General features: G+C 36.3%; 7 protein-coding genes and 1 long non-coding RNA gene across 8 annotated transcripts; 7 read left to right on the top strand and 1 right to left on the bottom strand.

Annotated features, from left to right (window-relative positions):
* Nucleotides 1–3,623: 3,623 nt before the first annotated feature.
* Nucleotides 3,624–5,604, bottom strand: LOC133838050 (nuclear RNA export factor 1). The gene is made up of 2 exons (XM_062269000.1): nt 4,412–5,604; nt 3,624–4,341 (listed from the first exon to the last, which is right to left on the bottom strand). The coding sequence occupies exons 1-2, from the start codon at nt 5,482–5,484 to the stop codon at nt 3,837–3,839; spliced, it is 1,578 nt and encodes a 525-aa protein (XP_062124984.1). The 5' UTR covers nt 5,485–5,604; the 3' UTR covers nt 3,624–3,836.
* A 2,534-nt stretch (nt 5,605–8,138) lies between these two features.
* LOC133837151 (elongation of very long chain fatty acids protein F-like) lies at nt 8,139–9,244 on the top strand. Its single transcript, XM_062267826.1, has 2 exons — nt 8,139–8,463; nt 8,529–9,244. The coding sequence occupies exons 1-2, from the start codon at nt 8,254–8,256 to the stop codon at nt 9,081–9,083; spliced, it is 765 nt and encodes a 254-aa protein (XP_062123810.1). The 5' UTR covers nt 8,139–8,253; the 3' UTR covers nt 9,084–9,244.
* A 2,427-nt stretch (nt 9,245–11,671) lies between these two features.
* On the top strand, nt 11,672–12,767 carry LOC133837494 (uncharacterized). The gene is made up of 2 exons (XR_009893814.1): nt 11,672–11,991; nt 12,055–12,767. It is a non-coding gene; the product is annotated as an uncharacterized LOC133837494 (long non-coding RNA).
* A 1,047-nt stretch (nt 12,768–13,814) lies between these two features.
* On the top strand, nt 13,815–14,853 carry LOC133837506 (elongation of very long chain fatty acids protein F-like). The gene is made up of 2 exons (XM_062268288.1): nt 13,815–14,120; nt 14,177–14,853. The coding sequence occupies exons 1-2, from the start codon at nt 13,911–13,913 to the stop codon at nt 14,729–14,731; spliced, it is 765 nt and encodes a 254-aa protein (XP_062124272.1). The 5' UTR covers nt 13,815–13,910; the 3' UTR covers nt 14,732–14,853.
* A 2,678-nt stretch (nt 14,854–17,531) lies between these two features.
* On the top strand, nt 17,532–18,581 carry LOC133837447 (elongation of very long chain fatty acids protein F-like). The gene is made up of 2 exons (XM_062268215.1): nt 17,532–17,822; nt 17,885–18,581. The coding sequence occupies exons 1-2, from the start codon at nt 17,613–17,615 to the stop codon at nt 18,437–18,439; spliced, it is 765 nt and encodes a 254-aa protein (XP_062124199.1). The 5' UTR covers nt 17,532–17,612; the 3' UTR covers nt 18,440–18,581.
* A 1,051-nt stretch (nt 18,582–19,632) lies between these two features.
* On the top strand, nt 19,633–20,669 carry LOC133837498 (elongation of very long chain fatty acids protein F-like). The gene is made up of 2 exons (XM_062268280.1): nt 19,633–19,921; nt 19,984–20,669. Exons 1-2 carry the CDS (start codon nt 19,712–19,714, stop codon nt 20,536–20,538), a joined length of 765 nt encoding a protein of 254 aa, XP_062124264.1. The 5' UTR covers nt 19,633–19,711; the 3' UTR covers nt 20,539–20,669.
* Nucleotides 20,670–23,344: 2,675 nt separating this feature from the next.
* Nucleotides 23,345–24,512, top strand: LOC133838524 (elongation of very long chain fatty acids protein F-like). The gene is made up of 2 exons (XM_062269651.1): nt 23,345–23,784; nt 23,840–24,512. Exons 1-2 carry the CDS (start codon nt 23,551–23,553, stop codon nt 24,416–24,418), a joined length of 813 nt encoding a protein of 270 aa, XP_062125635.1. The 5' UTR covers nt 23,345–23,550; the 3' UTR covers nt 24,419–24,512.
* A 1,327-nt stretch (nt 24,513–25,839) lies between these two features.
* LOC133837457 (elongation of very long chain fatty acids protein F-like) lies at nt 25,840–26,814 on the top strand. The gene is made up of 2 exons (XM_062268233.1): nt 25,840–26,132; nt 26,190–26,814. The coding sequence occupies exons 1-2, from the start codon at nt 25,917–25,919 to the stop codon at nt 26,799–26,801; spliced, it is 828 nt and encodes a 275-aa protein (XP_062124217.1). The 5' UTR covers nt 25,840–25,916; the 3' UTR covers nt 26,802–26,814.
* Nucleotides 26,815–27,196: the final 382 nt, after the last annotated feature.

Here is a 27,196-nt window from a genome sequence, read left to right as displayed (position 1 = left end):
AGTTTCTTGTTGTAGGCAATAAAAAACACAAAAGCCAACTACATATTGTAGTATGTGCATGTACTTAAATACATACTCGCCATTAATTGTTGCTGATAAATGAGTTGTGATAAGTTTTTTAGTTGCAGCCATAATAATGATACACAGAACAGATATGTTGCCCTTGTGCCTCTGCCTTTGCCTCTGCTTCTGCCGCATGTGGCATAAAATTAAATTGTTTGCACAGCTCTCCCAAAAAAAAGAAAAACATAACCAGAATAACACTGACTCCAACTCGAAGTCTGATGACATGGGTCGCATTGCTCCAGCTATTTTATCACATTTCATATTAAAGTTACTAATTAACGGTCTGTTCTTATGGCATAACACACACACACACACACATACACATTCTCTCATACATATCTATTAGAAATATCTCTGGCGTGTTTTATGACACTCGTGGGAGACCTTATGGGTTGGGTTTGCCCCATTGTACAAGATTTGAAGTGCGGCATTGCATGGGGCTTAGTTTTTTAATGTCGTCGTCAAGTATTATACCACTTGACTAACCGATATGGAGACATCGCAGCGGTATTTTAATTGCAGACCTCGAGAATAAAGAACTTATGCGAGCGTGTTGACTACACTATAAAATGCTCTCTATAAGCAGTGTGGAAATAGTGCATAACTTGATACAATTACAAAAGGTTAGCAACTGTGTGGAGATACAAATGGTTGATAAAGCTTCAATATCATTTCCAATCTAGAATTGTACATTTTAAGAATATTTTCGAATTATTGCAACTACGAACTAAATTATAATAATAATCGAGCTAAAAATTATAAATTGTAAGATCAAATATTTTAAACATAACTTAGGTATAATTTAGATAAACCAAATTTAGTACTTATTTAAATGAATTAAAAAAACAAAACAAAACAAATACGACAACTAACGCGTTTTCCACTATGAAATATCTGGTACCAATATTTAAATTGATATACCGTAAAAATACAAAAATATACCAAAATGTACATTTGGTATATCGATATTTTTATAGTCTCTGAGGATTTAATGCATTTCAAACCTCACTTACATTTGAGATTTTCCATCCCAAAAGAACAATTTAAATTCATTTGGATATATGAAATACCTGTTACCAATATCTAAATATACCGAATTGATATACCCAAAAAAACAAAAATATACTAAAATGTAGATTTGGAATATTGATATTTTTATAGTCTCTGAGGATTTAAGCCATTTCAAAACTCACTCATATTTAAGATTTTCCATCCCAAAACAACAATTTAAATCCACTTGGATATATGAAATATCTGTTATCCATTGTAAATATACCGAATTGATATACCCAAAAATACAAAAATATTATATATCAAATTGTAAATTTGGCATATCTATATTTTTATATTCTTTGATTATTTAATCCATTTCATTTGAGCTTTTTCATCCTAAAAGAACTATTTTAATTCACTTGGATGTTAAAAAGGAAAACCACTAAAGCACTAATTCAAAATTGCACCTTTATTCTCGTTAAACATGATTACTAACTAATATTTCGTGTGAATGATGCTCACTGAATACATTTATAAGCATTTATTTCCAGTCAAGGTTAAGCTGCCATTGTTGAAGAGATCTTGGCTTAAAGTTGACCTGATTTAGATTATGTGCATTCATATATGAAAATTAATATGCGTATTCCATTTGTATCTGTAATTTTGTGGTCTTATTAAAATACAAATGAAAAGCGAATTCGAGCAGGGAGGTTGAGAAACGGGCGGGGCGGCGTTTGGGAGGGATTTGAGTGCTCGACATGCGGCATCTGCGTGCTAAATGTGCGCTGAATGCATAAATAATGCCGATTTAGATTATTCTGCATAAAAAATATAACAACGAAAATTTGCTGTGAAACCACAGCCGACGACGTTGGCTAACGATGACGACGATGACGATGACGATGACGATGGCTATGGTGATGGCAATTGTGATAGAGATGGAGATGGCGATGATGGTGACGACGTCGATAATCAGCCATAGGCTGTATGAATTAATATGGAAATTTTATGCAGGGAAAAGCGAGTGGTCGAAGGGGGGAGGGAGGCAGAGGTAGGAAAAGCGAAACCACAAATATACACACAAAAACGCATGAGATGGACTCTGTTATCAGAGACGATGGCAAACGTGGCGAACTTCCTGGTCTTCGTTCCATCCCCATCCTTGTCTCGCCCACTGTATGAGTGTGTATCGCTAGCTTCGTCACTCGCTTTGAGGTCGCATATCGTCAAGCTGTGAAAAACAATTCGAACAGAAAGTTTCATTAAATTTGCACAGCCCTCGCACAACGTTGCACGTTTGCGCGTTGCACGCCGCATGCCGCATCGCCCCTTGCCACGTCGCGTCACGTTGCGCCGCGCCGCGTCACTTGCCCCGTTTGTCGGTCTGGCAAGGCAATTTCCTATCCACATAGCGCCCATTTCTCAGTGTCGTTGCTGCAGCCGTTTCTGCCGTTGTTTCTGTTTTATAGCGCATTAATTTCGAAAGTAGCGCTACGTGTGCCAAAAATCATTAGCAACGGAATTACGCTCAATGAAATGCAGTCAACGTCGACAGAACAACAGCAACAACAGCAAACAACAACAACAACAACAGCGACAACGACAAGTAACAAACAGCAAACAAAAAAAATTACAAAAAAGGGGCAGATGATAATAAAGCGTGGCCAGGCTGTTGTCGAGGCCGTGCCTGAGGCCGAGGCCAAAAACTGACGCCGAACCAAATCCAGAGACGGTGGCAGAGACCGAGGCAGAGACGGAGACGGAGACAGCGACCGGCAATCGAGGCTGGGACGAATGCCTGACGCCCGTCCAAACAGCCGTCGCAGTTGCCTTTGCCCGTTATTGAAGCTGCTTATAAATTCACCCTAACGACAAGTTAAATGCCCAACACGAAACAGGGAACGAAAAACGGGGAACGGGAAACGGAGTTTTTCAGTTTTGACTTCTACCTGGGCGGGGGGAGAAACTTAATGTAACCCGAACATTTAATACTCTTTCAGCTGCAGTTAATTCGCACCTCAGTCAGCTGCTCATATCACAAATCTTAAGCCAAATCGCTAAAAAGGGGTCTGGAATAATACAATAGCCATAGTTGAGATATATTAAAGATTAGATTGCAATCATGCTTTGACTGCTGAAATTATCTATGAAGATCCAAAATTTGATAAACTGAAAATTATATTAATCAATTTTCCTGACACTAATAAACATTACTCATATAACTTATTCCCTACAAAAGCTCTCTCTTAATCTTAACTACGAACATATTAGGAATAAAATACTGTAATCAATTTAGGGAATATAAATAAAATATTATAACAGTTAGATTAAACAATTGGTATCTTTTGTGATCTCACTATTATTTCTTCTGTATGGATAATATTTCATAAAAGCTTTTGGGACTTGTGAAATTAATGAAAATATATAAAACAATTTATAATGGAGCATCGAAGTCAATAATATCAATAATAAGTTCGTTAGCTATCAATTGGAAAGTATCATAGAAAAGTAAGTCATATTAAGTGAAATTAAATATAATGCTATTGGTAATACAATTTGATTGGTAGTTTTAATGATATCACTATTATTTTTTAAAATAAATAATGAAATAAATGGGGATAAATAATATGAATTTATGCAATTCATGTCCCAGCCATGAGACTCTTCATACACTCACGACAAATTCAAATAAAATGTAATCAGCATAATCAGTGGAATTTTCAATTTCCCCTGCGGGCACATTGGGAATACAGAAATACAGAAATTCAAGTTTGACGTCACAGCCTCCACTTGGGTTGGGCAACAGCGCATTTGCCAGTCAACGCCTTCTTGGGCAGCTGGCGACGACGAAGGAGTGCTTGGAATGCCAACAAAGCCTGCTGATAGTCCCAATTGGTATCCTTGAGAAACTGGCAGCACCAGCGAGATTTCAATCGCGTCGCCGACGATAGCCTGGTCATTAGATGGCGCTGGCTGGGATTGGGACTGAACAGCGTGCCACGATCCAGATGGATGAGCTCATTGGCAATGCGAAAATCGTCAGTCTCGTGGCTCCGCGACAGCACAAAGGTTCGCATATAATGTCGTTGTTGCTGTTGTTGCTGCTGTTTCTCCATAAAAGTACCGGTAATCGATACAGACAACATTTTCGGCTGCACCAGCATCAGGTCCAAGGTCATTGTAGCTGCCCGATGCTGTGTTTTTGGCCATACTGTGAACAACTCGTGAATCGCTTGGCGGGTTGCCAAAGGCTGGCGATCAAAGGTAGCATAGGGAGCGGTCCTGAGAAAAGATTAAAAAAGCTAGAAGAGTTGAGTAGTGGAAATGAAAGTGACTGTGGCACTTCACTCACCATGCTGCTGATCCTTGATCCTTGACCAGGGTCAGCGAGAGCAAAGCGTTGTCGTGATAAAAGCGTTCCATATCGCTTCTTCGCTGATCGCCATCAAATGCCTTGAGATAGCGACGCACAAATTTCCGAATTCCAGGCTGCTGGTCGCGATGCAAGTTGCTGGGCTTTGGCAGTACGACGCTCTCTACATCGCTATCTGAGTCAGTGTCTCTGACCGTGATTACCCTCCTCCATCTGGTGGCTCTTCTGCGATTCAGCTTGCGCAGTTGCGGCATCATTATGACCAGATGCTGCTCATAGTTAAGCGGCAATGGATTCCGCCTCACGTTAAGTTTTTCTAGTTTCCTAAGCTTCTCAAAGACGCGCAACTCGCGCAGTCGCTTCAGCTTATTGTGCTGCAGGGAAATGCTTTTCAGTCTGGGAAATTGCTTCTCAATGCTACGAAAACCATCCAGAATACAAAGATGATTATTGTCCAGCAGTAGGTGACGCAATCTCGGCATCTCCTGCGCCATGATCTCAATGATGGCCTCAAGACACTCGAATTGCTGCAGAGCACAAAACTCGCCCCTTAACTGATCATCGGCATAGAATCGAGAGAGATTCAACCTACGTTTCGCAGCATTATAGCGTGAGAGGATCACCTGACGCAACTTCTGCCGATAGATGTCATTCACTTCAATTCTTGGCGGCTCATCATCGACTCTTACTCCAATCACAGGCGGACAATGTCCACGCAGCTGTAGCTCTGCTGCTAACTTGAAGCTATCCACATAGAATGTGAAGGTAGCAAATCTGTCTTGCTGCTGCTCCTCTTCCAGCTGCCCACTCTCCTGCAGATAGTAAATCCTTAGCCTTCGAGGCGCCACCGCTCGACGCAGCTTATTCAACACTTCAGCATTACTGTAGCCACTTTTGTGGCTGTAGACGAGGATGCGATACCAGCCGTAAGGACTGATCGGAATGGCATATCGTCCATAGGGATATTGGCGATAGGTGTGTTTAGCAGTTGCCTCTTTAGATGAACACGGTCGCTGGGCTGAAGAGTTCACAGCATCGTTCTCCTTGTTCATAATTTTATAATGGAATTTCTCAATTTACAAAACAAATTGATGACAAAGTAAGACAAGAAAATCAAAGAAAAGCAGCAAACAACAATAAATGTGTTTTAGTAAATGTAGGAATGAAAATTTAAATAAAAATTCACAATAGAACAAATGCAACCAATTTGAGCAAAATCAGAGAAAACTCTCAAGGGAGTAATATAACAAAAAGCTACTAACTGTACTCAGGGGAGTAATATGTATCTGCATCTGTATCTGCTACATGTATCTTTGCCTATATTTTTAATTACTGTCCAATTTGTTCCACTTCCTTTGCCTTCAAAAGGCATTGAACGACAAGATGACAAAGTTGAAACATTTCAAGAATAATACGAGTATGTATTTTTCATACCCGGACTCAGATTCGGATTCGTTTCGAGTCCCCAGCCACAATTAGCTACTCTGTTCATCTGCTCATTTTGCATGTTGAATGCTGCTTCTTTGTTTGCCTACAACGAGATGAGATTCACAGTCAACAAGCATCCCCAAAACGATGCCACACAGTTTGTTGACTTGCCACATGATGATGAACAATAAAAACAAAAAAACAAAAACTGTTGTGAGCCCTTTTTTTATGGTTGGGATATCTTCTTTATGGTTATTTTTCTTTTTTTTATTTTTCTTAGTTCCAACATGTTGCCAATTTATTTGTGCTATTCCCAAGCAAACCCCACAGACTGTGTACTTAATTTTCCGTATACTACGAGTCCACTCTACTCTGCGCTGCGCTGCGCTGCTCTGCTTAACGTATCGCGATGGGGTCGCTGTGCAACTCAAAGTCCAAGCGACTTTCTCGCCCATATGTTACACACATTATGCTTACTTAACAATTAGAGACGCTCTTGTAGTTTCAGTAAATTGCTTTGTTCGCTGAAAATACTCTACAAAGAATTCAACAGTGGGTATATAGAAATATTGCATGAACTTAGTTCTGTATGAATTCGTTTATTTGCAGGGTAACTTCTCGCTGAGAGCGCTCTACTCTTTCGCTCTTGCTTTTTCTACTTTGATGATTTTGCTTTAGACCAATATGAAGAGCAAGCACTGGCTTTGTGCTTATTTTGAGAGCTCTTTGCTCATTGAGCTGTGAATGGCGGTGAGTGAGCTTTAAGGACCAACTGGTCAACTGACCAACTTTGATGACGGCCAACAGCGGCAAAGAGGGTTACGAGTGAGGCCAATGAATGTCATCTCAATGTCAATACTCGATACACATGCAAGTCGCATCCAATAATTGAATGCACCTGGAGGAACAACAAAAAAAAAACACCCAAAAAATATACAATTGAAACAAATCCCACAATTGATCGATACTCGAAATCTCGTTTTCGTCTGGCATTATTCACGACTCAGTTGTTGTGTGCCGAAGATATTAATGATTACAACTGGCAATGTCGATGCCATTAAATTATTTTCATTTTCCTTAGATAAATTTCTTTATGCATGATAACTCAGCGTGAACACAACAAATGTCTCGCCCATGGCATTCGAGATTCGAATAGGGAAAACTGTCTGATTGCATGCAACACAGACACACACACACACTTGCACAACGGAGGCGTTTCTACCCCCAATCCAGAACTCTAAACGGACCCGAGGCGGCATAATGCTGGCAGCAAATCAAAGACCCTTTTGACCATTTACTGATAACGAACATATACACAAAGCGAGTGGCAGACAGACAGGGAGAAGGAGGGAAAGCGGCACAACAGGCGGGCCCGTAACATGGCATTTGTTTAATGGATTAAAAATAATACGTACGTTGAAATAAGAGACAGTCAGAGGCCGAGGAGAAGGTAAAGGGAAAGCAGAGCAAAAATGCTCGTGCTGATAAAAATCATAGCACGTTTTTCCACTGTGGCAAATGGAAAATGTGCGCGGCGTGTCATAAATTAATTTTCCTAAATTCTCAACTCTGAATTCAGTTTCTATACAACGATTCCAATATGGATTGGGCCTCAGATTCTTATTAATAATTATGCCATGTCGCTCTGATAGCACTGTCAGGACAACCCGACACACACAAAGGATTTCTCTTGCCTTTCACATTACACAAGGGGGAGTCGCGGTGGCGGGGTCTTATCAAAGGCAATCCACATTCATTGAAAGTTTTTTTTGTAGGGTTGAAAGCCCATCTATTGTGGTCGCAGGAAGCGTAGCTATGAAACAATCTTTTTCAAAAAATTATTATGCAAAAATGATGATTAGGCATTTTTATGCTTTTCTTCTTCCTCTTCGTACCTCCCTCCCCCTCTGCTAATTAGCAATTCATTCCGTGTACAAAACTGGCAAAACCCGGTGCCGCATGGAAAATGAGTTTGACAGCAACCACTTTAACAATATCATATTTCATTCTACGTCGTCTATTCATCTATCTAAAAAGTTTCACGTCTCAAATGTTGTTCTTTTAAAATAAAAGACTATTTTTAGTAACAAATTCTGTTACTTATAAGGTATTGTAAGCGCGTACAACATAAAATCTATGCCTATCTCAGACAAGTAATGAAATTTTAAAATTGCAAACTAAATAATTTGCTGTTCATGCACATTAACTGCGGTAATTGGATGAGGTCAGGTCCTTGGGGCTAGTTAGCAATTAATATAAACAAGTGAGAAGTTTCTCAGTCTTCTCAGTCTGACAATTATTTTCTTAGTAAATAATACATTTTAAAATTTTAAGACAAGCTCGACGAGGTGGAACGAGGATTATTAAGAGCTTATTCTAAATTAATATTTGAAATGTTTGAATTATTTCCTATAGCCGATCCTGTGCCATGGCCATTCACTGGCCCTTTTTGGCACAATACCACAACTATAATCGTATATTTAGTCTTTGTTCTGAAACTCGGACCAATGCTTATGGCAAATCGGGAACCCTTTAAGCTGCGCGGTGTCCTTAAAGTGTACAATATATTTCAAATTATATTTAATACTATTCTGTTCGTGTTGGTAAGTAATAGCAAAAAAAAAATGTATTAAAAACGTGAATGTAATTTGACTTATTCTTTACTTAGTTTTCACACATCATGTTTTGGAGTAAAGCCTATCCAAATTTAAGCTGCATTGTGATGTTGCCAATTAATCATGAACTGAAGAAGACTGAACGCATAATTCTGTATTTGTATTTTCTCAACAAATACCTTGATTTGCTGGACACGGTCTTCTTTGTGCTACGGAAGAGCTATAAACAGATTACCTTACTGCATCTAATTCATCATGTTGTAATGACAACTTGCTGTCACTTCTTCATCAGATTATATGGATTCGGAGGACACCTCTTTTTTTCGGGAACTATCAACTCCCTTACGCATACAGTGATGTATATCTACTATTATCTTTCGTCTCAGAATCCGAATATTAAGCAAAGCATATGGTGGAAGCAATACGTTACCATTTTGCAAATGGTTCAGTTCATCTTGACGTTTAGTCACAGTATTTGGACGCTTATGCAAAAAGACTGTGAGGTTCCCTATCCATTGATCTTTATAGTGTTGTCTATGTCAGGCCTTATGTTAGTTATGTTCACCAACTTTTATATAAAATCCTATTTTAAGAAAAAAACTACTTAGGTTAATTGACTAAATAATCTAAGCAAATTAAAAAGCTACAATCTGTTATGCTCGACTGAGAGATACCCCCTACTCAATTTCAATAAAATTATACCAATGCAAAAGCGGTATTATCTTTAAAATGTAGCCAATAAACAAATCAAAAAATACTAAAGTATATAAATCGGTATATTTTCTATAGATATAATAGAGTATAATAGTAGTATAGATATAATATAGTATAATAGAGTAAAAAATATTCTTACCAAATTCATTTTTACGAATTGAAAATGCTGTGCCGTAAAATATATTCATATTTTTATTTTAGTCCAAATAGAATATCGGAATTAAAAGAATTTTAAGAAGATTATAATATAAAGCCCATAAAATTTTAGGAGTATCAATGACACGTTGGTTATTTTTAGAGAAGGTTATTTTGCGAATTCTGGAGCAATGGGATGCTCTTCAACTCTTTTTTTTTGTCCCAAGTTTTGGAAGTTAATAACATTAAGCCAATAGAGATAGCTCAATCCATGGATAAGATTAAAATTTACTTATTATCTTTAAGCTACATTTCAAAAATCATTAATGATTTAAACGTTGAATTTCAGTCTGAATCGGCAAACGGCCATTTTAGTGTGCAAGTTACAAAGCAGCATTAAGTTTGTTTAAGTTGCCCAGTTAGGTAACAGTGCACTTTTCTTTGTTATCATTTCGCTATTAATTTAATAATAATAAAAAGAAAGAAGAATTAAATATTTGTGATCTAGAAATATATTTTTGCACAACAATGCATCTCTGCCTCTGGTTTACTTAAAGAACAATCTAACAGCATTAAAGTAATAATAGAACAATTTTATTTGGAATTTATTGACAAAATAATACAACGATTTGATTTCCCAAAAAAAGGACATATCAATTTGGTTTTATCAAACTCCTGCTAAAGTTATTTCCGCTAAGGAGTGAAATATTGTTCCACTGTTCAACGAAAATTTTGAATACCTCTGCGAATCAGAGTTTGACAAAATAATAAATTTGTGGAAAATGCTGAAATTATCAAACGATACATTAAACTAATATAGTTTTATTTTGGGATAACATTTCAATGATTACAAATGGATAAAATAAAAGTGTGTTTAAAGATCTCATTAAGTTTGTACACAACATATTATCACAGCTCTGCTGCAGCAGAGCGAAAATTTTTTGCAATTAGCAGCATAATGCTATGCAAGGAAAATATATATAAAAATTTTGTTCTTTTTTATTAAAATTGGTTCATTTTTAATCTTTTTTTTTTGGCTCATTAAAAATTTTTGAAGTGGCAACCGTGACTATAGTTATTATTGTATGTGCCAAATCGTGAATCTATCATTAAAATTTTCGGTAGCAGAACCGGGCGTTGCAAAAATTTGAAATTAGGGTTGAATATGAATCTTTCTGCTAGTTACATACATTTTCGGTTAGCACAAAGTTTTTATAACATTTTACCCATAGCTAATAAACGAAGGTTGGCTAAAATCATTGTCTGAACCCTCCTCGAACGTGTCGGCTTCCTAGGTTCTCAAAAGCCATAGTGTTAGCAGTTTATTATTATACTATCCCAAAGTCGGTATGTGCCTGCTGCCAAACAGGGTCTTCAGCAATCACACCTCAGTTGTAATACTACTGCAACAAATACTAACTGGAAATTTATTCCCTCGAAACGACTGCAAGTGAACAGTAAATGGACAACGGTAAAATAGACTGAGGCAGGATGGAAGCCATCCAACATGACTACTTCATCTCCTCAAGTAAGAGAACCGGGCAATGCCAATGACCCTTTGCCAGGCATCAAATAGATCTACAATAGGGTCGAGGTCTGATTTACAAAGGTGAAGTGGGGGCGTTTACCTACTGGCAAAGTCTCGCATACCCTGAGCTCAGGGAGGTAAAGACCGATTTTGGCTTAGAAACTTATCCCAACTTATCTGACAATCCTGCAACTTTGCGATAACCCCATGGATTTTGCATATGTACTCACCATGTCACCCGTAATAGAATATCCTTAAATATCCTTGTATAAATTACAAATTCTCATAATATTTTTGTATTCCTCAAATCAGTCGACAAAGAAATTGAAGTGAACTGGGTCGGTAACAACATCGATATGTACACTAATCTAGCCACATTTCTTATGCATTCTTAAAGCCTAATGCTTTTCATTTCGACGGACCACTGTCTGTCTAGCAGTGCATTACTAACAAAGTTGGAAATGCAACGAGTCCTCTGCGAATGTCCGGGACTATCTGAGCTTCTGCTACGATAATAAGGAGCGCCGTGAGTAACATCACTTCAAGATATTTCACCTCTACATTTCAGGTTGCTGTTGGCTTCTGCAATTAATGCATCCATATTAGCGACATCAAAGATTTTAGTATCTACCGCCGTTTTAGCTATTATCCTTTCCGAGTCTGAGCCTGAGTAACAAGTTCTTTTATTTAAAGGGTATTGTAAGTACGTACAAGATAGAATTAAACTTTGAAAAAGTAATAATATTTTGAAATAGCAAACTATATAACAAGCTGTTCATGCACATTAACTTCGATAATTAGACGGGGTCAGATAAACTATAGAAAAGTCTTTTTCAGTCTGACAAATAATACATTTTAAATTTGAACGGCAGACGAAGTGCAACATGGATTTTCGATCTTATTCAGTACTCTACAAATAAAGATTAGAAATGATTGAATTATTTCCTATAGCCGATCCTGTGCCATGGCCCTTCGCTGGCGTATTTTGGCCGCTTGGCACAACTATAACCGCGTATTTAATTTTTGTGCTGAAGCTCGGACCAAAGCTTATGGCAAATCGAGAACCCTTTAAGCTGCGCGGTGTCCTTAAAGTATATAATTTGTTTCAAATTATATATAATATTATTCTGGTGTTATGCGTAAGTAATATAACGAATAACATATTACAAACGATATCATATTTCGACTTATTCTTTGCATAGGGCTTATATCTCTTACTCTGGAGTAAGGCTTATCCCGACTTAAGCTGCATTATGATATTGCCTCTCGATCACGAAATGAAGAACATCGACCGCATAATTAATTACTTATATCTTCTGAACAAAATCGTCGATTTGCTGGACACGATCTTCTTTGTGCTGCGGAAAAGCTATAAACAGATTACCTTACTTCATCTTATTCATCATGTCTATATGCCATCAGGCTGTTACTTTTTCCTTCGATTATATGGATTCGGAGGTCACTTAGTTTTAACAGGAACTTTCAACTCTATTACGCATACAGTGATGTATATCTACTATTATCTGTCATCTCAGAATCCGAATATTAAGCAAAGCATATGGTGGAAGCAATACGTGACCATTATGCAAATGGTTCAGTTCATCTTGATGTTTATTCACAGCTTATGGACGCTTATGCAAAAAAGAGTGTCAGATGCCCTATCCACTGATATTTATTGTGTTTTTTATAGCAGGCCTTATGTTAGTGATGTTCACCAACTTTTATATAAAATCCTATTTAAAGAAAAATACTACTACTACTAGTCGAAAGATGTAAGAAAGCTAAGATTGAGTGCAAGACATTATGGAATAAGTCTTAAAATAATTGATCGAATTCTGTAAAATATATTGAAGGCGGCTGTATATTACCATGTTATCATAGACTACAAAATATATCAGATTTTCAACCAAAGTAACTAAGACCTGACAGCGTTTTTATGCATTTTTATAATTATTATACCCGATACCCATAGGGTAGAAGGGTATTATAACTTTGTGCCGGCAGGAAATGTATGTAACAGGTAGAAGGAGGCACCTCCGACTCTATAAATATATTCTTGATCAGCGTCAACAGCCGAGACGATCTAGCCATGTCTGTCTGTCTGTCTGTCTGTATGAACACCTAGATCTCAGACAATATAAGAGTTAGAGCTATAATTTTTCGACAGCATTTGATATGTTTGTTTGTTTATTTTTGCCACGCCCACTTCCGGCCCGCAAATCAACAAAAATCGAATAACAAGCGTAATTTTAAAGCTAGAGTATATAATTTTGGTATATACAATAATAACTATAGTAATTATGATTTCTAAAAATTTGGTTACGATCAGATAAAAATTGTCGAAATTATTAAAGAAATACTTTTGTATGGGCAAAAACGCCCACTTACTAGGGGTCTTAGTTGCTTTGGCCGACAATCTGGTATATTGCGCCGTCTGTGGTATATTTTGAATGCGGTACTATATCGATATACCAAATATACAATTCGGTATATTTTTAGTATTTTTGTAGTATTGTTGGTATGCTTTGAGAATAGTACCTCAATATTTTGCTTTTATTCAAAATGGGTAGCGGGTATATCACAGTCGAGCACACTCGACTGTAGCTTTCTTACTTTTATTTATGTATATTAATTAGGGAAAAATAACGATTATTTCGCACTGTTTTGCATTTGGGTAGTGCGAGTCGGGCCTCTCATATCTCATTTCAATATTTTTTAGATCCTTCCGTTTCTTTGAATTCTTGTTGTTAGAAAGTAATTTTTCTGTGTTAAGTTTGTTTTTTTAGAGGGTATTTCAAGCAAGTATAATATAAAATCTATGCCTATCTCAGAAAAGTAATTAAATTTTTAAATTGCAAACTAAATAATTAGCTATTCATGCACATTAACTGCAGTAATTAGATGAGGTCAGATCGTTAATATAAACAAATGAAAAGTCTCGAAGCCTTCTCAGTCTGACAATTCTTTTCTTAGTAAATAATACATTTTAAAATTTAAAGACAAGCTCGACGAGGTGTAACGAGGATTATTAAGAGCTTATTCTAAATTAATATTTGAAATGTTTGAATTATTTCCTATAGCCGATCCTGTGCCATGGCCATTCACTGGCCCTTTTTGGCCCAATGCCACAACTATAATCGTGTATTTAGTCTTTGTTCTGAAACTCGGACCAATGCTTATGGCAAATCGGGAACCCTTTAAGCTGCGCGGTGTCCTTAAAGTGTACAATATATTTCAAATTATATTTAATACTATTCTGCTGTTGTGGGTAAGTAATAGAATACATTTCAACCATGAATTTAATTTGACTTATTCGTTGCATAGTTTTCGCACCTTATTTTTTTGAGTAAAGCCTATCCAAATTTAAGCTGCATTGTGATGTTGCCAATTGATCACGAATTGAAGAACACTGAGCGGATGATTCTCTACTTGTACTTTCTCAACAAAATCCTTGATTTACTGGACACGGTCTTCTTTGTGCTACGGAAGAGCTATAAACAGATTACCTTACTGCATCTAATTCATCATGTCTATATGCCTACTGCCTGTCACTTCTTCATTAGATTATATGGATTCGGAGGACACCTCTTTTTAACGGGAACTCTAAACTGCTTTACACACACAGTGATGTATATCTACTATTATCTCTCATCTCAAAATCCGAATATTAAGAAAAGTATATGGTGGAAACAATACGTGACCATTCTGCAAATGGTTCAGTTCATCTTAATGTTTAGTCACAGCGTATGGACGCTTATGCAAAAAGATTGTGAGGTTCCCTTTCCACTGATCTTTATAGTATTGTTTATGTCAGGCCTTATGTTAGTTATGTTCACCAACTTTTATATAAAATCCTATTTCAAGAAAAAAAGTACATAGGTTAATTGACAAATTAATCTAAATAAGTTAGAAAGCTATAGTCGGTTGCGCTCGACTGACAATTTCAATAAAAGCCAGTGCAAAAGCGGTATTATCGTTAAAATGTACCAAATAAATATACCGAAAAAATACTAAAGTATACCAATTCATATCGGATATTTCGCTCGCAAAAACCCTCGACTGAACCCTCACCGGGTAGCAGACATTTCAGGTACTGCCGATCCTAGATGAGGGCTCTGCTCTTTATCTTTTATCTTTCGAGGATATGTCGGTTTGGACACAGGAAGCAGAATCCATGATAAGAGGTGTCTAGCGATCATACTGAAAATTCTACGGGAAAATGCTATGTCAGCCCAAAAATTGTAGAGAATTTGGAGAAAATAAGTCTGCGGTCCGCATTAAGGTGAGGCTCAGTTGTTGGCTAACCTGTCTACCAAAGACAAGGCGTTAAATGCGTGGCCACCGACTTAATCCCATTCCAAATGGCACTAAGATGCAGTCACCTGCTAGAGACAGCGAGCACATGTGCCAACAACAACAGAACAGACAGCAAAAGACAACGGCACAGAGCAACGGTGGCTGATACTGCCAAGCGGAATCTCGTCTTTACTCCCATCGACAGAGGGGACACTAACGGAAAAATGTCTGCAGAGCGGTGGCGGTTGACACACAGTAAGTTGATAGATGCACTGGTTGTCAGGATGGAGAACGACCCAGACAACCCAATGACGATCTTTGAAGGTGCGGGCTGGATAAATGGTGTCAAGATTCCGACATGCAAGGACGACCCAACGTTACTTTGGCTGAAAGCTGAAAGCGACCGTCCCCAAACTGGACGGCTCATGAGAGGGGGTCAACATCCGTCTATGCCGAAGGCAAAGGTTCTGTTCCCTATAGTCGTGCATGGCCATTCCAACGAGTGATCGCTCCGTGATCATTCAGATCAACAAGGTGGCCGAGGATCTGTTGTATAAGCGCAAGGGGAAGGTGTAATAGGGCTTAGGGAGCGTTTACTTTCACCACTTATCCCAACTTATCTGACAATTCAGAAAATTTGCAATAACCCCATGGCTCTGGGAGATGTACCCTGTCTCCCTGGTGGTATATCCATATCCCCTTGGGGTCCTCAAAGATTATTTTGCTGCTAAAGTCAGAATTTCACGCCATTAAGACACCTTAGCTAAAGAAGAGACTGGGCTTAATATTGCAAATTCCCATAATATTTGTTTGTATCCCTCAAATCACTCGACAAAGAAATGGAAGTGTACTTGGTCGGAAACTACATCGATATGTACCCTAACCTAACCACATTTCTTATGCAGCTTTCAAGGCTAATGCTTTTTATTTTAACGGGCCACTGTCAGTCTAGCAGGTCATTACTAACAAAGATGGAAATGTAACGAGTCCTCTGCGAATGTCCGGGACTATCTAGGCTTCGGCTACGATACTCGGAAGCGCCCTAACTAACAACTTTCTGCGATGTTTCACCTCTACATCTTAAGTTGCTGTTTGCTTTTGCAATTAATGCATCCATATTAGCGACATTAGAGGTGCTAGCATCCACCGCCGTTTTACCTACGATCCTTTCCAAGTATATGCTGAGCCTGACTAACAAGTTATATTATTTAAAGGGTATTGCAAGTACGTACAAAATAAAATTAATGCCTTCTTCGAAAAAGTAATAAAATTTTAAAATAACAAACAAAACAATTTGCTGTTCATCCACATTAACTTCTATAATTAGACGGGGTCAAATACGTTGGGTTAGTTAGCAATTGAAATAAACTATAGAAAAGTCTTCTCAGTCTGACAAAAAAATACATTTTAAATTTGAAATACTGACAAAGTACAATGTCAATTTTCGATCTTATTCATCACTCTACAAATAAAGATTAGAAATGTTTGAATTATTTCCTATTGCCGATCCTGTGGCACGTCCTTTCGCCATCGTATTTTGGCGGAATGGCACAAAACTATACCTTCTTAATAAAATCGCCGATTTGCTGGGCACGGTCTTCTTTGTGCTGTGGAAAAGCAATAAACAGATTATCTTACTGCATCTTATTCCTCATGCATATAAGCCATCAGGCTGTTACTTGATCATTAAATTATATCGATTCGGAGGTCATTTAATTCTAACTCCATTGCGCACTCCGTTATCTATATGTACTGTTATCTTTCATCCATATGGTGGAAACAATACGTTACCATTATGCAAAAAGTCCAGTTCATCTTGAAGTTTTTTCACAGCGTATGGACGCTTATGCAAAAAAGAGTGTGAGATGCCCTATCCACTGATATTTATAGTGTTTTTATACCCGCTACCTATAGGGTAGAAGAATATGTATGTAACAGGTATAAGGAGGCATCTCCGACACTATAAAGTAAATATATATTCTTAATCAACGTCATCCGCCGAGACGATCTAGCCATCTCCGTCTGTCTATCTGTCCGTCTGTCCATACACCTAAATTATACACCTAAATCTTGTTATTCAAAATGGGTAGCGGGTATCTCACAGTTGAGAACACTCGACTGTAGCTTTCTTACTTGTATTATGATCCACTTGTATTCTTGTTTAGAAGATAATTTTTCCGCAGTGAAGTTTGTTTTTTTTAGAGGGTATTTCAAGCAAGTACAATAAAAATCAATGCCAACCTCAGACGTGAAACGAAATTTTAAAATTTCAAACTAAACAATTTGTTGTTCATGCATATTAAATGAAGTAATAAAAAGGGGTTAATGCATAATCTAGTGCAAAGTCTTCTCAGCTTACAATTATTTTCTTAACAAATAATGAAACTCTAGCTCAGACGCTGCTTCGACGAAGTGCTATGTGAATCGTGCCTACTATTCAACGTTCAATAAATAAAGATTAGACATGTTTGAATTATTTCCTATAGCTGATCCTTTGCCATGGCCATTCACTGGCATATTTTGGCCCATTGCCACAACTATAACCGCGTATTTAATTTTTGTACTGAAACTCGGACCAATGCTTATGGCAAATCGGGAACCCTTTAAGCTGCGCGGGGTCCTAAAACTATACAATATATTCCAAGTTATCTTCAACATTCTCCTGCTGTCGTGGGTGAGTAGTAGAAAAAGAATATAATGCAAATATGATTGTACTTCGACTTATTCTTTGCACAGGGCTTTCACTTTTTATTCTGGAAAAGACCCTATCCTGATTTGAGCTGCATTATGATATTGCCATTCGATCATGAAATGAAGAACACTGAGCGCATGATTTCTTACCTGTACTATCTCAACAAAATCATTGATTTGCTGGACACGGTCTTCTTTGTTCTTCGCAAGAGCTATAAACAGATCACCAAACTACACCTTATCCATCATGTCTACATGGCAAGTGCCGGTTACTTTTTGACTAGATTATATGGATACGGAGGACACCACTTCATATTGGCAGGTCTCAATACCTTTACACACATCGCGATGTACGCCTACTATTATCTTTCATCTCAAAATCCGAATATAAAACAAAGTGTATGGTGGAAGCAGTACATCACCATTCTGCAAATGGTTCAATTCGTCTTGATGTTTAGCCATAGTTTTTGGACACTTATGCAACCAGAGTGTAAGGTTCCCTTTCTACTGATCTTTTTAGTGTTATTTATGTCAGGACTCATGTTTGTCATGTTCAGCAATTTTTATAGAAAATCCTACTTAAAGAAAAAAACTACTTAGGTTCATAACAAAATTAATCTCACAAACTAAGAAGGCTTTCAGAAAATTGATATTGTGTAAAACCAAAGCAATTCTTCTAATGAAGCCAGTAGGATTGGAAAATCAATAAAAATATTTATCCAATCTTTGATTTGCTTTTAATATTCTCAATTTCAATGTGTGTATTTTCAATGTGTGACTAAAGTATAATAAGCATGGCTTGTAATAAGATTTACGTTAAGCGCTTACTTCGGCAAGTCACCAGACCCTGTAAAATGTCCTATTACTTTTAAGGCATCCTATGAAAAGCTCTGAACAAGATTTTTGATCCTTGCCACATTAGTCCTTATGTCCTCATTCTCTTATTTGTGCTATTTGAGGGTGCTATGAAAATGATCAACTGTGATGTCTGCAACCTTCGAAGTGTGAGATTTAAAATTATGGCCGTCTGTCAGTCTGTCTGAACATATAACCATCTAGATTTGCGAAACTGTAAATGGGAATGCCATTGGTTTTATCAACACATCTTGTTATTGTTGCACGCAGATCAAGTATGTTTTAGATTTTGCCACGCCTACTTCCACCCCCGAAAATCGAAAAAAATAAATCGTGCAAATGCCACTTTTAAATAATTTTTAGTACATTCAATAATTATAGTCTTTGTAATTCCTCAAAGCATGGTTGCGATCAGATAAAATGTTGGCAAGACTTTTAAGAAACAATTTTATATGGCAAAAAACGGATTCTGTAATCGGGTCTTAGTTGCTTTGGTTTTTTATATGTAATAGTATGTCGATATACCAAATACAATAATTTTAGTATAAATTATAGTATTATATAATTAGTACATTATATAGTATAATTTAGTATTTTTGATTTTTGTATATTCTTTTGGAATATTTTAAGAATAATACCGCTCTGCTGTCATTTTATGTAACATGGGTTGCGGCTACCTCGGCCAAAGTCTTTTGTAGCTTTCTCACTTGTTTAAGTTCTAAAACTATATTCCCCTTCTCTTTGAAGATATTTTATTTGAAAGATATTTCTAGCACGTGCACAATAAAACTGACATCTACCTTGGACGAGTAATGAAATTTTTGAAATTGAAAACTAGACAATTTGTTTTTCATGCATATTGGCTGCGATAATTACGACCGGGTCAAGTCTTTAGGGTTGGTACATAATAAATAGAAACTAAACTTTACAAATAATGAAAGTCTAGCTCAGACGCGGTCTCGACGAGCGGCGACGTGGATCATTGGTCTTATTCATCATTTTAAAAAAATATTAGAAATGTTTGAATTATTTCCCATAGCTGATCCTGTGCCATGGCCCTTCGCTGGCATATTTTGGCCCATTGCCACAACTATAACCGCGTATTTAATTTTTGTGCTGAAAATCGGACCAATGCTTATGGCAAATCGGGAACCCTTTAAGCTGCGCGGGGTCCTAAAAGTGTATAATTTATTCCAAGTTATCTTTAATATTCTTCTGGTGTCGTGGGTGAGTAATAGAACAAAAATATAATGCTAATCTGATTGTACTTCGACTTATTCTTTGCACAGGGCATATACGTCTTGCTCTGGAAAAAACCCTATCCTGATTTCAGCTGCATTATGACATTGCCTTTCGATCATGAAATGAAGAACACTGAGCGCATTATTGGTTACCTGTACTATATCAACAAAATCATTGATTTGCTGGACACGGTCTTCTTTGTTCTTCGCAAGAGCTATAAACAGATTACCAAACTACACCTTATCCATCATGTCTATATGGCAAGTGCCTCTTTCTTTTTCACTAGATTATATGGATACGGAGGACACTTCTTGATATTGGCAGGTCTCAATACCATTACACACATCGCGATGTACGCCTACTATTATCTTTCATCTCAAAATCCGAATATAAAACAAAGTATATGGTGGAAGCAGTACATCACCATTCTGCAAATGGTTCAATTCGTCTTGATGTTTAGCCACAGTTTTTGGACACTTATTCAACCAGAGTGTGAGGTTCCCTTTCCACCGATCTTCATAGTGTTATTTATGTCAGTAGTCATGTTTGTCATGTTCTCCGATTTCTATATAAATGCTTACTTAAAGAAAAAAACTACTTAAGTTCTGTACACAGTTCATCTGAAAACCTAAGAAAACTTTTCATTTTGTATTAAAATGAATTAGGTAAAGCGAAAGTAATTATCCTAATAATGACCATAATAAATTTCAAAAAATCAATAAAAAAAAAAAACTTTTAGAACTATTAAAAAATTCTTATTTTCATTATTTAGGATTGAACTCAGAAAAACGGGCATACAGGTCAATAATGTGAATGTGAATGACTAGACCATTTTAAATCGTCGCATTATATGCTTATTAATATGGATTGGGGTTATTGTTTTTAAGCCATGGATAGTAATAGTATTCAGATAGTAATAGTATTGTGTTTACTCTTCTTCCTGAAAACTGGGACCTAAATTATGCCAAATCTTCACGTTCACAATTTATACATCATGCAGTTGAATATAATATATAATAAAATATTTCCACTACACTTTAACAAGTAAGATGCTGTCGAGTGTGATTGACTCTGGCCCTCTGGTATTATTATTAAAATATTAAACAACAAGAAACAACGAGATACCCGCTACCAATTTGAATAAAAGAACAAGTAAGAAAATTACAGTCGAGTGTGCTCGACTGTGAGATACCCGCTACCCATTTTTTAATAAAAGCAAAATATTGCGGTATTTTTTCAAAATATACCGAAAATACTAAAAAATACTAAAAATATACCAAATTGTATGTTTGGTATATCGATACAGGACACCATTCAAAATATACCACAGACGGCACAATTTACCAGATTGTCGGCCAAAGCAACTAAGACCCCTAGTAAGTAGGCGTTTTTGCCCATACAAAAGTATTTATTTAATAACTTCCACAATTTTTTATCTGATCGCAACCGAATTTTCAGAAATCAGAACTACTATAGTAGTTATAGTATATAACAAAATTCGCAACTCTAGCTTTAAAATTGAGCTTGTTATTCGATTTTTTGATTTACGGGGGCGGAAATGGGCGTGGCAAAAATTTGAAACAAACTTGATCTGCGTGCAAACATAACAAATGCTATCGAAAAAAATTATAGCTCTATCTCTTATAGTCTCTGAGATCTAGGTGTTCATACGGACAGACACACAGACACACAGACACACAGACGGACAGACGGACATGGCTATATAGTCTCGGCTGTTGACGCTGATCAAGAAAATATATAGTTTATAGGGTCGGAGATGCCTCCTTCTACCTGTTACATACATTTCCTGCCGGCACAAAGTTATAATACCCTTCTACCCTATGGGTAGCGGGTATAAAAACAGTGCGGTATTATTCTTAAAATATACCAAATAAATATATCAATATCAAAATACAAAAATGTGTCAACGGCTACATTTGGTATATTTATATAGTACTATATTCAAAATATGTAATACCATAGATTACCAAATATACCAGATTGTCAGCTACAGCAACGAAGACCCATAGTAAAGTAGACGTTTTTGCCCATACAAAAATATTTCTTAAATAACTTCCAAATTCTATTAAGTACTATTATTATTATTATATGTACCAAAAATCGTGACTCTAGCTCGTTACTCCATTTTTGTGAATTTGCGGGATTGAAAGTGGGCATTGACAATATTTTTAAGCAAACTTGATATGCGTGCAAACATAAAAAGTGCTATCGAGAAAAAAAAGTCCTCTATCTTTTATAGTCTCTGAGATCTAGGTGTTCATACGGACAGACGGACAGACACACAGTGGGCGATTTGGTCCCGCTAGCGGCATTTAATTAATAACTTCTAAACTAAAATAGATATCTTCAGTCGGTTTTTTTTCACTGATCAGAAAAAAGTCATAGAATTTTTTAAGTTAAACAATTTTTTTTTAATTTTTTTTAAAATTTTTTTTTTTAATTAAAAAATTTTTTTTTTTTAAATTTAAAATTTTGTTGTACTTTTATTTTATTTGAACTTCAATTAACATATTTCATATATAAACTTTATCTAAAAAATGATGGGATGATGGAAAAAAATGGGATGACTTCTGAGTGCAATACTAAAAAAAGATCCCTCCACTGATTCACACTTTCGGCTAATAAAGGAGTTAGACTGAACTTAGTTGAATAAATTAAGTTCTACTCCACGAAAGACAGGTGTACGCTAATCCGGGCTAGTTGTTAATACACTGAATTACCACCACGTTTTATGAGCTACACATTTATAGACCGGTCACAAACATTGATTTTTTTGAAAATACATACCTTGAATATAATAAAAAACCAAACTTCTAACAAATTCACCAAAAATTGTAAATTTCCGAGGAATTCAAATTCCAATTGTAAAGCTCTTTGCGAAATCATATGGTGTGTTTGACCGATCACAGCTGATGATCAGCTGATCGTAGAGCTTTCAAAAAGCTTTTAAAAATCTAATCAAAGCATCTGCTATCGATATGTGAAAAAATATTAACGGATTTTTAAATTTGAAAATTTGAATTAAATGCCGCTAGCGGGACCAAATCGCCCACTGTGAGACAGATAGATGAACAGACGAACATAAATACCATTTTTGCTTTCTAGCTATCCACTGTAAAACACAGAACAAATTAAGTTGTAAACATCTTTATGTATACTACAATGTTGACTTACTACTAAATTGTCTCCGAGAATATGGCTATAAGGTAAAATGCAAAGTGGAAGCAGTCTAATACATCCCATGATTAACCACACTATTTTAAATCTTGAAGAAATTTATGAAATTCTTCATGTTCATCAATTTTTACGTTGCAAATTATTTTGGAGAGAGTCTTCATTGATATAAACTTACTTTGTTCAACAAATATGTCTTGTTTTCTTGGAAATCAACGTCAAAAGTTTATGAATTTTAGTTTAATAATCGATACACAAAATAATTAATAAATTAGATTATATAAATTAAATACTAAAACATTTAGACGCCTTATATAAATAAACGTAATCTGTATTGGACATTTAAATTACTTAAATACATTAACTAATAAAGCTTTAAAGCATTGGAGGTGCTAAACTAAAATGAACACGGACTCAGAATGGAACTCATATACCATATAGTCAATATTTTTCGCAGACCGCATGCTGATCCCACTCAGCTTATCCTCAGCTCAAGTCCTTGGCCCATGCTATTCATAATATGTTCATATCTGTTATTTGTGCTTAAGCTAGGTCGCAAGTTTATGGACAATCGGGAAGCCTTCAAGCTTCAAAGAGTGCTTCAAATCTACAACTTCATGCAGGTCCTCTATAACAGCATACTCTTACTTGGGGTGAGTGAGATTGAGTAGGACTTTGAAAACTAATCGAACCCCTGTCTCCTTTCAGGCAGTTTATTATCTAATCATATTTAGGCCTCACAATCTAAGCTGCCTAACAGTAATGGCATCAGATAACCCCTTGAAAAACACCGATCGCCTGCTATCATATGCATATTATATCAACAAGTTTATCGATTTGCTAGACACTGTTTTCATTGTACTCAGAAAGAATTACAAACAGATCACGGCTCTGCATTTACTTCATCATCTATATATGCCAATTTCTGGATATTTTATAATAAGATTCAATGGGTTCGGTGGTCACATTATTGTCACAGGAATCCTCAATCTATTCGTCCACATCATCATGTATAGCTACTATTACTTTGCATCACAGCGACCGAATATCAAGCGTAATCTCTGGTGGAAGCAGTACATTACAATCCTTCAGATGGTTCAGTTTGTCATCATCTTTGTGCATTGCATTTGGACATTGAGTCAACCGAAATGTGAGGTCTCCCGATTTCTCATCTACATGGTGATCTTTATGTCAGTAATCATGTTCATTATGTTTACCAACTTTTTCATACACGCCTATGTGTCGCCTAAAAACCATACAATTACTGAAAAGCAAAAAAAAATTTAAAACGATTATGTGTACTCTCAATTGTAAAGGAAATTCTTGTCCGCCAAATATTATCAAAATATGTGTAATATCAATTTTTATTTACAAATAGCAAAGCTATTATTTTAATTCTAAAAATATACCTTACTTCGTACAAAAACTGAATAATTTTATAAATACTCGTATAAAGCAAGTTTAATTGTGCTGTATGACACCCTGTATTGGTTGCTATTATTGCTCATGTCTATCAATTTGTCCATCTGCCCGTATGAACATTTACATCTCAGAGGCTACATATATAAGAGAGCTAAAATTTGGGAAGCTGAAAAAAAATAAATTGTAAGAGTAACGATTTTTGCTATATACAATACTAAATGAAGTTATTCAAGAAATAATTGTATATAGCAAAAACGAGCTACAGTTGTTGGGTCTTAATTGCCGGTATACGTATAATGCTTGTGGTAGAATTTAAACATAACAAATCTTGCCTTTGGTATATTTCACTGTTTTGTCGGTACATATTTATTTGCTATATATTGTTTGTTTTAATTTTTTTTTAAAACCCATATTAGTTTTGAGTTTTTATTTATTTTTATTTTTTATTTTTTTGCTTTGATATGAAAAAGTAATTTCAGCTTCATCTCAAAATTATTGTTCACCGATTCGACCAGCTGCCGTAGTAAATACTTTTCGAAGAGATAGTTTTCGCTAAAGTTTTCCTAATAAATACGCTGCATTAATTTAAGTTTCCGAACCGAAAGTTAAAGGTTATATTTAATGAAGCATGTCTGAGATGGCAATCATTCAATTCGAATTGTAAAACCATTCTAGACTTTTGTTGTTTCCGACTCAGTTTCAATCCATCGACTTGCTATAGCCACTGTTAAAGGGAATTAAAGATTAGTGACAATTGAAATTAAACCGAAAAATCATACAAAATTTAGTGCAAATCAGCAAGTTACAAAAAATTCAAAATTAATGAGACAGATTGAAGCTAGTTCATAGGAAAAATGTTTAATTGTCTTTCTCAAAATTCGCGTAATTTTATGAGAAAAAACAATTTTACACTTTTAAAAATAAGGAGCACATATTGCGTAGTCGAGCACACTTGGCTACTTATTAGTTTGTTTTCTAATAGACGAAAATTGAGTTTTAATTAACATAGATGTCAACGTGCATAATTGAGAATGGTTAACCCTGAACTGAGCTAAGGGTATTTTAAAGTTAAGCATTTGAGCTTCCGTGAATATTACTTGTATCGCACTACAATGTATCTTATTAAAATGTGGAATTGTATACAAAGCGTGATCACAAATTACACTAGCAACGCTTTTAAGCCTGGACTATGCTCGCCCAAGGTCTTGATGAGTTTAATGGATATACAACATCAGAGTATATGCTAAAATGGCATGTAAACTATATAAAGAATATACAAATTAAGCACTTGTTCAGTCGAATTGCAGCCATCACGCTGCCCAAACTTGATCGCGAAACTGCAGAGACATAAATCAAGTTAAAAATGTTAGAAATTCTTCACAAGCCTCATGTGGATCCGGTCAAATATCCGTTGCTCGATGGTTATTGGCCCTTGACCATCCTGCTGATCAGCTATTTACTCTTTGTGCTAAAGCTGGGCAAGCTTCACATGGCCAATCGACAGCCCTATAATCTGGGAACAGTGCTCAAAGTGTACAACATCTTTCAGGTCATCTACAACACGGTGCTTTTTATTGCGGTAAGTGTGGAATAAATAAAATCTGAATTGCGTGATAATCATTTTTGTTATCTACAGATAAGTTACTATATCTTTTGGGAGAGGGTATACAATTTCAAGTGTCTGTCAGTATTACCTTTGGATCACAGCCATAAGAATGCAGAACGCATAATAAGTTATGCGTATTTCATCAACAAAATTATCGACTTGTTGGACACTATCTTCATAGTATTACGCAAGAGCTACAGACAAATCACCGTCCTACATCTCGTCCATCATGTCTACATGGTGGCAGCCTCGTATGTTTGTATTCGATTCAATGGATACGGGGGTCATCCCATGTTTGTGGGATACCTTAATCTTCTAGTGCATAGCGTGATGTATAGCTATTATTACCTGGCATCAGTGTATCCCTCGATCAAGCAGTCGACGTGGAAGGAGTACATGACGATCATGCAGATGATTCAGTTTGTGATGATCTTCGTACACAATATTGTGACCTACATGCAACCCAACTGCGATGTCTCGCCCTATATGATGTCGTTAGTATTCGTGATGACATTAGTGATGTTGGCTATGTTCACAAACTTCTACATACACTCCTACGTGATGGCGAAAGACCAAAGACAAGAGGTTTTCGACTATGTGAAACTGAAAGAAAAGGAAACAAAGTCAAATAAAAAAGATTAGTTCAACTTGTAAATTATGTTAGTCAATGTTCCTCCGGGTTTAATCTCTCTCATCTTCAAGTCATACTCCATAAGTAACTATTCTATAGAATCCTCACTTTGTTCTTGTGCCTTTAATGAGCCAAACGAAAATTGTTTCCTGCTAAAAATGCAAATGCGAAATGTAGCAATTATGTAAAATGCACACAAATGACAAAGGCATACAAGTGCTTGTAAGAAGTGCAGAAACAAATGAAAAGAAAATGTAAAAATGTAAAAATGTTAAAAGAAGCTGCTTAAAACTCCTTGAAAGCAAACAACAAGTAACAAACGTGAGACGACGTCAGATGACGACGATGACGACGACGATGCAGCAGATGTCGGGGGCATTCAAAAGATGAAACATAAAACGAAGCC

The sequence above is a fragment of the Drosophila sulfurigaster genome, chromosome 2R, assembly GCF_023558435.1.
Source record: "Drosophila sulfurigaster albostrigata strain 15112-1811.04 chromosome 2R, ASM2355843v2, whole genome shotgun sequence".
NCBI classification, from domain to species: Eukaryota; Metazoa; Arthropoda; class Insecta; order Diptera; family Drosophilidae; genus Drosophila; species Drosophila sulfurigaster.
The sequence above is the reverse complement of the archived record's forward strand: the minus strand, read 5'-3'. Positions and strand labels throughout refer to the sequence as shown.